Source organism: Embiotoca jacksoni, unplaced genomic scaffold (assembly GCF_022577435.1).
Source record: "Embiotoca jacksoni isolate LCO1_2020_lvr unplaced genomic scaffold, fEmbJac1.0.p SCAF_164, whole genome shotgun sequence".
NCBI lineage: Eukaryota > Metazoa > Chordata > Actinopteri > Embiotocidae > Embiotoca > Embiotoca jacksoni.
The window spans coordinates 28,279-40,000 of record NW_027185301.1 but is presented as its reverse complement, the minus strand read 5'-3'; the positions used below and the strand labels follow the sequence as shown (position 1 = coordinate 40,000).

At 50.3% G+C, this 11,722-nt stretch overlaps 1 protein-coding gene and 1 pseudogene across 1 annotated transcript; both read left to right on the top strand.

Moving 5' to 3' along the window:
• Window positions 1-5,978, top strand: part of LOC138199159 (voltage-gated inwardly rectifying potassium channel KCNH7-like) — a 31,063-nt pseudogene extending 25,085 nt beyond the window's left edge.
• A 1,294-nt stretch (window positions 5,979-7,272) lies between these two features.
• On the top strand, window positions 7,273-10,318 carry LOC138199157 (glucagon-1-like; the record flags this gene model as incomplete). The annotated part of the gene is given in 4 exon segments (XM_069151096.1): window positions 7,273-7,305; window positions 8,267-8,410; window positions 9,454-9,570; window positions 10,111-10,318. Coding segments are annotated over 4 exon segments (502 nt in total), but the record flags the coding sequence as incomplete, so codon positions are not given.
• Window positions 10,319-11,722: the final 1,404 nt, after the last annotated feature.

The window sequence follows — 11,722 nt, the reverse complement described above, 5'->3', positions numbered from 1 at the left end:
AACAATGTGTACGTAAAGAGCCGTCCCACGTCTCCGCCGCAGCGGGTCACTTTCAACGGCGAGGAGAATAGGATTTTGAACGGCGTCCCGGACTGGGTGTACGAGGGTAAGAGGAACGTTGCCGTGAGGGCTTTCCCGCTCTCGTTTACATTTTCTTTTCTTTTTTGTTTGCCTTTTTTGTTTTTCCCATGTCCGGTTGGAGGGGGAGTTGCGGTTCTTAATTGACTGTTTCCGACAGATTGCGTTCACGCTCGGCGGAGAAATCCCCCCGTATCGCGAGCCCGATCGCCTCCAGATGTGATTGCGTTCATCCCTCCCGACATTGCGCAACGCCCCTCACTGTCACGCACGGGGCGGGAACCCTCCGCCGTACATTTAACGTCGTCACGTGTGCTTTATCTCGGTCGCCACGTTTCATTACGCCCCGCTCCGAGGGAAAAAAAAAATCTGTCGGCTGTTTTTCAGAACTATTTTTACTTCTCTCCAAGTCTTTTATTATAATGTCAAAATACTTTTGCTCCGGTTTTTCCCGTCCGCTCTCCCCGCGCTCGGCTCGGATTCGTTTAAAACAACCGTCTCGAGCCCGAAGGGGGGGGTCGGTAATGACGCCGTTAATCGTCTCGCGGTCTCGTGAAGCCCGAGGAGGTACCCCAAACTGAGGTTGGGAAACCGCTCGGCTAAATGACCTTCAGGAACAAAATAGTTCAGGGAAAGTGCAAGTCCGAAAGGCCGCGTCTCAATACTGCGTACTACCCGGCAAAGTAGGGAAACGTGCCGCGCTATACGAGTACGTATTCCCCCCCACCCCCCCTCCAAAAAAAAAAAAGAGTACGGAAAGTGAACTTTTCAAGCTACGACGCTAACTCCGTTTTGTACAACCCCCCCTCCCCCCCAGAGGAGATGTTCTCGTCCAATCAGGGCCTCTGGTGGTCGCCCGGAGGGAAGTACGTGGCTTACGCCCAGTTCAACGACACCGAGGTGCACGCCATCGAGTACTCCTGGTACGGAGAGGGCCAGTACCCCAGCACGGTCTCCATCCCGTATCCAAAGGTGTGTGTGTGTGTGTGGGGGGGGGGGGGGGTGGGGGGTGGGGGTGTCATCATTTGACTACTTGAACAGCCCGCCGTCGTCGAGTTCGACTCGGGCCCCCGAAACGTTATTTTGCGCTTTCCTTTTCTCGCCGCAGCCGGGGACTTCCCAACCCCCGTCGCCAAGCTGTTCGTTCGCGGACGCCGACAACCTGACGGACATCACGGAAGTGAAGGTCCCGGACATGTTCGCCTCCACGTAATCTGACGGCCGCTACCCCGCCCGCCTACCTTATTGCCCGCCGAGGAAACCGGAGGAGATTTTTTTCACCCGTCGTCCCCGTTTTCTCCCCCCCCCCCCCCCCCCCCCCCCAGTGAACACTACTTGGCGACGGTGACGTGGGCGACCGACCACCGTCTGGCCGTCCAGTGGCTAAAGAGGGTCCAAAACCACCTCGTCCTTCAGATCTACAACTTCAACGTATCCGGCTGGAATCCCGTGGAGGTGAAACGAGTCACGTTACGAGGCTATTCCCTCGTTCTACGTTCTCATTTTGTGACGCCTCGTCCTGTTTGTACTTTCTGGGTCGGGGCGCCGCTCATTTTAACAACCCAAATAAACTCTTTTTTTACAGGACCTGAAGTTGACGAGCACAACCCGGCTGGATCGGAACGGGTACGTTCGGTTACCACGCCGTTAAACGCTATTTCCTTTTTTTTTTTTGGTCTTTCTTCATCCGCAAATCCAACCAAAAAAGCCCAACCGGCGACCACCGCCACGATTACGCTCTGATTATTACCGTGGACGTTATTTTCACCCAATACCCTTTTCCCCTCTGTGCCGTAGAGCTCCGTTGTCCTCCCCGAAAATACTTCCAACAAAAATCGGCCGACGTGAGCCAAATATTGACAAACGCCAACGACAAAAAACCCCGCGGAACCGAAACCCCTCATTTTTAAAGCCCGGCTTACGCCGCGCCCCCACGTGACACGTATTCTCCTTCTTGCTTCCCAGTTCTCTCCGCCGGAACCGGTTTTCGCTCCAAACGACAGCTATTTCCTGCTCATGACCGACGCCAAGCAGTACAAGCACATCCATCACGTGGTTAAGGTGGGTACCCGGCCCATTCTTCGGACATTTTTACGCCGGTGCGCCAAAACCTAAATCGTCCCCCCCCCGCCTCCCCTTCCGTATTATCCTTCACGACTAGTTCATTTCCAACGCCGTCTGTTCTGCCTCTTTTCCCCGCAGGGCATGGCTACGCCCCGTCACCACACCGGAGAATGGGAAGTCGTCGACATCCTGAAAGTGATGGAAGACAGCGTGTAAGTGGGGATGGCGAATCGCCCCGAAAATCCAACCCCGACCGTCAAACAGACACGCCCCCCCCCCCCCAAACAAAAAAAACACTGTTGTTTTTGGTTTTTTTTCGGCCTAATTTCAAACGAACGACAGTATAATTTTTAGACGGCCCACGGGAAAACCAATAACAAGGTTGCAACTTTGGCAAATGACACCGTTGCGCTAAAAAACTATATATGACCATATACTTCGCCAAACAAGTTCCGCCGGAGTCTACGGAGCCCCTAGTGGCCCTCGGTCGTATTGCAAATTCCGCATCGGTCTCGTTTTTTCCCTTTCTTTCTTGCTGTCCTTTTTTTTCCTGCTCGGTAAGCATATTTGAAGTTACGACGTGCGAGCGTTGGACTCGCCCGATACGCGTCGCGTGACCCTGCGACTGCGTCACAGCGCTAACCAGGTTGGGTTTTTTTTGGACTACTGCGTCGACTAAAGGTCCGGCGGATAACCCAGGTGCCGTCTTTTAGGCCCCCCCTCCCCCTGCTCGCCCATATATATATACATATATATATATATATATACATATATACATTAACGGCAAGTCAAATCAGCTGACTCGTCCGCACCCGATTACTCCGCAGGTACTATTCCAGCAACCAACAGGGCGGCAAGCCGGGAGGAAGGAACGTTTACAAGTAAGCCTCTTCGTTTTTACACACCCGCTATTTCTTTTTTTGGTATTTCAGACAATTCCCTCAGACTTACAGTGTGTGTGTGTGTGTGTGTGTGTGTGTGTGGTGTGTGTGTGTCAGGTGGACCGCTCAAGACACCAAGTGTCTGACTTGCGACCTGGCGCGAACGCTGCCAATACAACTCGGCCTACTTCAGCCACAACGCCTCCTTCTACCGTTTGAGCTGCAGCGGTAAGTTTTTGTTGTTGTTTTTTGTTGTTTTTTTCTTGCTCGCTCTTTCTCTACAACGTACCGTATAAATGACCGTCACGTCGTCACTTTTTTTTTTTTTTAACCCCCGCAGGTCCCGACATCCCGAGCCATTCTCTCATGGACAACAGGGACAATAAACGTGAGTCACGAGCGTCCGCGAGTGATTCTCGCGTCGTATCCGGGACAGAAAAACGGGGCGCTCCCTGTATTTATTTGTTTGTTTTTTTCGTCCCCCCCCCCCCAGAGCTCAAAGTGTTGGAGGACAACAAGGCTTTCGCCGAGCGGCATATCCGCCATCGACATGCCCTCCATGCGTCGAGGCTCCCTCAAACTGGGCGAATACAGTACGTCCGTTTAACAGCTTCCTATTTCATTTCCCTGATATTTGCGCCGAGAGAAATCGTATTTAATACCTCCGCCCCGCTGCGTAAACACACACAATATATATATATATATATATCGTAAATATTGTACCCGGTGTAGAATTGGTTTTACGTCCAAAAACAACACTGTTGAAATCGTCCTCGGTGTCTTTTAATGGATGTATTTTTGGACAGATCTCTGGTACCAGATGTTTTTGCCTCCGGGGTTCGACGAGTCCAAAAAGTACCCTTTACTGCTAGATGTGTAAGACATTTTTTTTTTTTTAAGCAATAAAATATATGTATATATATATTATACTGTTTTAAAAGGAGTCGTAAACCGATCGTAAAACTCAATTGCCCCCCTCCCCCCCCCCCCCTCCTCTCCCCCGACCTCCCCTTCCAGGTACGCGGGCCCCCTGCAGTCAGAAAGCCGACTTCATCTACTCGGGTGAGCTGGTCCACCCACCTGGCCAGCGCCGAGAAAGTCATCGTGGCGAGCTTCGACGGAAGGGGAAGCGGTTTCCAGGGCGACAAGCTAATGCATGAAATCTACAAGGGTCTGGGAAACCCATGAGGTGGAAGATCAGATAACGGCGGCCAGGTACAAAACAAAAAAAAAAAAAAAGAGATGAGATGAGATGAGTAGGAGGAGGAGGAGGAGGAGGAGGGCGACAAAAGTCAGTGTCAAAATCAAACAAACAGCTTTCGCACTTTGATCCGGGAAACGACTGATCAAACAGGACTCGACTTGTTTTCCGGAGCCGACAGGCTCGGCGTTAGCGTTGCTGGAAATGTCACGGGGGGGAGGGAGTAGTGATGATGATGATGATGATGATGATCCCCAATAAAATCAAATCTCTTTCTTTCTTTTTTTTTTTTTTTTTACCTTAAAGGGAATTCATCAAAATGGGCTTCATCGACAAAGACAGAGTTGCTATTTGGGGCTGGGTAAGTGTTTTACGCCGACGACGACCGGCGCACCCCGACTCTCGAGTCCTCCAGCTTCGGCCGCTCGCGCAAACTTCAGAGGGCGCAGATACGTAGCTCTTCAAAATTAAACTTCACGTTTGGCTCTCGGTTGTCCCTCGCGCCTCGCCCTGAGCTGTCCACGTCTCCCGCAGTCCTACGGCGGCTACGTGACGTCCATGGTTCTGGGTTCCGGCAGCGGAGTTTTCAAATGCGGCGCGGCGGTGGCTCCGGTCTCCAAGTGGGAATATTACGGTATTTTCATTTTTCTCTTCGCGTCGACCGTGCGGACTTTATGCCGGCGGCGGCTCACGTTATTTCTACGCGTCGACCGAAAACCCGACGTCTCATCTCTGCGATCGTCCCCTTCCCCCTCCCCCCCCCCCCCCCCCCACACCCGACAGACTCCATCTACACCGAGCGCTACATGACGGAGCCTACCGACAACGTGGACGCCTACTTGGTAAGTTTTCCCGCCTTCCCTTCCCCTCCTCCTCGTCGTTGCCCGTCTTCGTCCGTAAACGTGTCAATACGTCGACGTTGTCCAGAACTCCACGGTGACCCGCCAGGGCCAAGAATTTCCACGGTGTGGATTACCCTCCTGGTTCACGGAACGGCTGACGGTGAGATCTCTTTCCGCATTTGACATTTCGGCCACTGTAAACAGATCGTCGCCGCGGCGACGTCGGGACGCTCGTCCAAATACTTCCATTTCCGGGCCGTGACTTTTTTATATTTTTCCTTTTCCTTCCCCCTCGATATTTCCGCCTTTTTCCAGACAACGTTCACTTCCAGCAGGCGGCCGAGATCTCGGAAGCCCTCGTGGAGGAGGGGGTGGACTTCGAGGCCATGGTGAGCGATCCCCGAGACCCGGAGGGGCAAATTCGAGTCCGGTGTCGCCGCGATATTCACAAACTCTTTTTTTTTTTTCCTCCCCCAGTGGTACACGGACAAAGATCACGGGCTGGACGGCTCGGCCAATCGGCACGTGTACACCCACACATGACTCACTTCCTGAAGAGGTGCTTTGCGTAAGGGGCGACGACGTCGTCACTCAAACCCGTGACATCTCTCTGGAAACGGCGACTCCGAATCTTTTTACGCCCGTAGGGGGAAAATTGGGATTTTATTTGATGAGGTTTAAAACGCTCGTTTGTCCACCCTCGGCTGGACAACGCGCGTAAAGGACCGAAAGTCAAAACTGCGCCGTGAGGGGGAGGGGGGGGGGGGGGACGACGCCCGAGGCTTTTGTATCGCGACGTATTTACACGACGCACCCGAAATAATCATGCTGATTTTCTACTTCTGCCAAATCTTTAAGACGTATCAGTTGTCATGTGAAGCCTTTACCAAAACAATAAAGATTAAATATTGACTATGAGTCTTTGACACGTGTCCTGCTTAATTTTTTTTGTGTCTTTTTTTAAACTCACGCGCCGCCGATTCAACTCGTTTCCGTAAGAAATGAAACGCGCGAAACACCGGGCCGACGCCAAAGCCGCCATACCGCCGGCTGCCGCTAGAGGTCGCCTCCGTAGACTCCCGTTCCACTTCTCTCGTCGACTACTAATTCCACGCGCGTTTTTCCGCGAGTGATTTTGCTGGTTTTTTTTTGTTGTTTTTTTTTGATCCGTCGGTGGGCAGGACGTAGCGTCGGCGGCTTTCCCGGAGTCAGTTCCACCGCTAGGCTCCGCCCCCCCCCCCTCAGCTCGTCCAAATACGGTCACTTCCCGCTCCCAAACCGGCGAAGACGCTCGCCGGGTACAAATCCCAACGCCGAGGCTCCGTAACGCAAATTCACAAACTGACCGGTTGACATTTTGCACGTGTGACTGTTTTACAGACGTGAAATTCTTTTTTTGTTGTTGTTGTTGTTGTTTTTTTATTACTATTTTTTAAGGGTGAATCTAAAACGTCTGCGTGCGGTTTTTGGAGAAACGCTTCATCGATCCGCGGCCCACTTTAAACCCAGATAACCGCCGCTCCGTGCGGTGAGAGCGACGGACTGTTTCCGTTTGGTTTTTTTTTTTTTTTCCCCCCCCAACGCGATCGGAAACAATCGGCAAATACTGACTCACGGCAGTAGCGCGTTAAAGCGCCTTTTCTGTTTGATGAGATGAGCCCGAGTTGTTTGATCTCGACACCTAAGTACCAGCTGGCGTCACGCATGAACGGACGCCTTCCCTCGTCCCGGACAAACGCTCGGCTCGTCGAGTCGGCCCGTGCGAGTGCGTCTCCCCCCCCCCCTTCCCCCCCCCCCTCCTCTCCTCCCAGCGTCTAATGGGTCGAGAGTAACAGGTGGACGTGGCAGAGTGGTTTACTAAAAAAAAAAAAAAAAAAACCCTGCCCCACCCGAGCAGATCCCGTCCTCCTCGTCCGTTATATAAGGCTTCAGAGCGAGAGGAGGCGGTTAGAAACGGACACCGGCGACCCGAGCGCAGGAACTAACGGCACTGGCTATTTCTTTTTGAGAAGGAAAGGAAAGAAAGAAAAGGTGAGTTTCATCTCGTCGCGATCGGGGGCGGGAACCGCTTTAGCTTTCCGGGAAAACTCGCTCGTATTTTTGTTTGTTTTATTTGGTTGATTTTTTTTTTTTTTTTGCCGTGCGCCGTCCACAGGTTTCCGACCATGAGAAGCATCCGCTCCCTGGCGGCCGTCCTCCTGGTCCTGGTTCCTCTGCACGAGGCCGACGGCAGCTCGAGGTACGAGTCGTCACCAAACGTTTACATGACCAGCATTTTTTTTTTTCTTATGTCCCTGTCATCTCAGGATGTCCCGTTTTATCTTTTTTTTTTTTTCTCAGGCCCAACAACAACAACGACAGTAAAAAGTACTTTAGACCCCGAATGATCAGTTGATTAAATAATTGGAGGATTAACCTAAAACTAACGGGGGCTTTTTTTTTTTTTATATCAACTTTTTGACACATTTTACTTGTTCGGCCCAATCGAAGGGGAATATTTATTCGTTTCTTAGTTTTCTACGACCGTCAACTCCACTTCAAAGAATTTTCTTTTTTAAATGGTTGCTTTAATAAATTTTTTTTTTTTTTTTTTTTTTTTTTTTTAATTAATAAGGACGCAATGTGAATACGTTCACTTCAGGGGCTTCGGGGAATAATAGCAGCCATTTTCACTATTTTCTCACCTTTTAAAAGCTAAACGATACATATATATATATATATATTTTTTTTTTTAAGAAAATAGTCATCAGACAGATTGCTGACCAAACTGTACTCCGTGTCATCTTCTCCCAAATAATAGACACGTCGCGATAATAGCCACTTTCGAAGGGAAGAATACGGTTGACAAATTCAGCTGCGTGTAAAAAAAAATTAAAATATATACATATATATTTATATGTATATGTATATATATATATATATATATATATATATATATATATATATATATCATTTGGAGCAAAAATGGGCTTTTTTTTCTTTCCCTTTTCGCGGTTTTTTTTTTTCATTTTACTAACTCTTTAACAAACTCTTTGGGATTTCATTTCCCATTAATATCACACAACGCAATGCCATCGTGAACCCCATATGTAATTTATGGACCCCCCACTATTGGAACCGATTTGATTTGATTTGATGTACTTTTACGGCCTTACCGCCCGGGGGCGACCGGACGTTTACCGCCTTTCTCCCCGCCGCAGCTGCGAGACGGACGACGCGCCCCGGCGGCCGGCCGACGCCAAGAGGCACTCGGAGGGGACCTTCTCCAACGACTACAGCAAATATCTGCAGGACAGGAAGGCGCAGGACTTCGTTCGGTGGCTGATGAACAACAAGAGGAGCGGGTCAGAAAGCCGTCGCGCGACAAACCGCCTCACGTGCAGCTCGCTTCCCAAACTAGGGGTCGGGGCCCCCCTCGAAAGGGTCGCTACGTTCAACTGAGGGGTCCCCGAGATGATTCGCGGGAGAAGGGGGACAAAAAAACAAACAAACGTACATTTCCTTTTTCATTTATGCGACACGTCGGTCCCGGTATTAACGCTAAAGTCGGAATCGGCGGTCGAGGACGGCGCGTCGGCGTCGTGTTTTGCCTCGCCGAGGCGTGAAAAGTACAGCGCCGTACGCCGAGGGATAAAGTAAGGTAAAGGTCACGGTCCGGGTTCCGATAACTCCGTTTGCGTGACAACAATTTCCCGCGAGCCGCTTCAAACAAATCTCTCCGTCGCCGGTGACGCCGGCGTAAGGCGAGGCAAAACGCAACGCTGACACGGTGTCCTCTGGTGGACCGGGGGGTGTATTACGCGCCGCGCGGCGCCACGCCCGGTTGGAACCGACGGATCGTTCGGACTCTTTTCGGAAGCGCCGTCCCGGTTACGCCGTTCCAAAGCCGAGCCGGTTTCCGTCTGAAGATTTCCTCCCCGTTAAAAGGGACTTTTTTTTTTTTTTCTCCGTCTTGTCTCCCGCGGTATGTCTTTTCTTACAACCGACAAAGGCTTCCTTACCTCCGGCTCCGGCGCGGTCCGGTCTCCGGGCTCCGCACGCGCGCACCTGCGGAGGACATATTTATTGCGTTTTTAATCGAGTCGTTCCAGCGGAACAATATGAGCATGCGTAAAAAAGGAACATAAATCTCTTTTATAGAGTAAAGATACTTGCAAAAGTCACAAGTACAAAGTCTGAACGGTACGACCGATCACTTGAACCTTTAACTGCCGATAAAATCTCCTATTGTCGCTAAAATTGACCCCCGTACCCGATTTTAAAGCTCATTTCAATATCGATTTTGCATTTTGTTCCCCCCTCGGTTCCATAATGCGTATGTATATATATATATAAATATGAAAAGTATATCCAACTGCCCTCCGGCTTTGTGTTGTTGTTTTTTTAGCACCGCAGACAAGCGCCACGCCGATGGCACCTTCACCAGCGACGTCAGCTCCTACCTCAACGACCAGGCGATCAAAGATTTCATCGCCAGGCTCAAGTCGGGACAAGTCCGAAGAGAGTAGGCCGCCCCCCTCCTCCCTACCGTCCTCCTCCAGAATAATAATAAAAAATTTAAAAAAAAGGAAAACAAACAAAAACTCCTAAATCGAACCGCCTGTGTCTGATTCCGCCTCGATGACGACGACGACGAGGACGAGGACCAGGACGACGAGAGAGAATTCTCGAACCAATCAAACGCTTCCCGTTGCTTCTTCCCACTTTTTACCCTTTCCTTTTCCTTTCGTCTCGATGTTTTCCTTGTGTTTCCAATAAATCAGCTGAACTTTTCCCCCGCTGTGTTGATTCATGTGTTACCACACTGTGATGAGACATACATTTTATTTATAAATTATTTTTTTACAAAAAAACAATCCCTTCCCCGCGGTAACCCCCCCCCCCCCCCCAAAAAAAAAAAAAACCCGGATGATTTCCCCCACGCTGATCGAGCATTTGGGAGTTCCCTTCGGCCACCCATCCTCTCTTTCTCTCCCTCCTCCTCCCCCCCCCCCCCCCCCTCTCCGGGCCGGTGTTTACATTGTGTGCCTGTGTGCACGTTCAGATCGGAAACGGACGCGAGGGGCGACGCGTTCGGCAAGAGGCACGTAGACGGCAGCTTCACCAGCGACGTGAGCAAGGTGCTGGACTCCTTGGCCGCCAAGGAATATTTACTCTGGGTCATGACCTCCAAGCCTTCGGGGGGAAGGTACGACCCGAAAGGTCGACGTGATCTTTTTTTGTTTTTGGGGAGGGGATATTATTGGTTTTAGGCTTGATTGTGATATATATATATATTTTTATTTTTTTCTCTTTTGCAGTCACAAAAGACAACAGGACCAGTGAGAGTCTCCTCGAGGAATTCCTCCGCGCGCTGCACACAAAGCCGTAAACGAGAAGAACGGGAAGCCGTGCCGCTTTTGCGTGTTTTCAAATGTCCGCGCTGTATTTAAATGTTAATTTTTTTTTTTATCGTGAATGTGACGCAAAGGTACGAAAGAGAAGAACCTGCTCTTCCGTCCATTTCGCGGCGCGCCCGGACACCGAATGAAATCGAGGGGTTTTTGTTTGTTATTTTCTACAAAATCTAAATTATTTTCTATATTTTTAAAAAGAAGTTCGAATGGGAACGGTTCAAATCTCAGGTAGGCCTACAGAAAGCACACGTAGTGCGGTTGATTGTCATTGCATGTTCATGAATCTGCTCTGCAAAATAAAGATTTTTCATTCATTGTGCGCTTTGTTGCGTCGGCCTTATTTTACAAAGACAGACTTCAGAAATGAATATTTCAAGTAAAAGCATTCAAAACGCAGAAACATCGCTGCGGTTGTTGTTGTACCACCCCCCCGATCCCCTCAATCTCCCCCTCCCGACACCCACACACACCCACACGCAACTGAGCATCGAACCAACCTCTTCGTATACGCTCCATCGGGCTGGATGGACCAGGTGAGGGAGAACGTCACGGGTGCGAAGAGAGAGCGAGCCTGGAACAGCTCGGGATCCCTCTGACGCGACCTCTCGGAGGCATGGATTCCATTTTATTTACCAAATACATTGATTTGCAAAACAGATTATTTTGTCCTCACAGCAGAACTTTGCAGCGTCAGAGAGAAACCCAACAATTCTACAGTTTGGGAAGGAAAAACTCACCTTTTAACGAGAAGAAAAAACGCAGACGGTAGGCAGGAACAACACCCTTTCAACGGGAAGAAACAACTCCGACGGTAGGCAGGAACAACACCCTTTCAACGGGAAGAAACACCCTCCGACAGCAGGCAGGAACAACACCCTTTCAACGGGAAGAAACACCCTCCGACAGCAGGCAGGAAAAACACCCTTTCAACGGGAAGAAACACCCTCCGACAGCAGGCAGGAAAAACACCCTTTCAACGGGAAGAAACACCCTCTGACAGCAGGCAGGAACAACACCCTTTTAACGGGAAGAAACACCTTCCGACGGCAGGCAGGAAAAACACCCTTTTAACAGGAAGAGGAACCTCCGACGGCTGGCAAGAAAAACACCCTTTTAACAGGAAGAAACACCCTCCGACGGCAGGCAAGAAAAACACCCTTTTAACGGGAAGAAACACCCTCCGACGGCAGGCAGGAAAAACACCCTTTTAACGGAAGAAACACCCTCCGACGGCAGGCAGGAAAAACACCCTTTTAACGG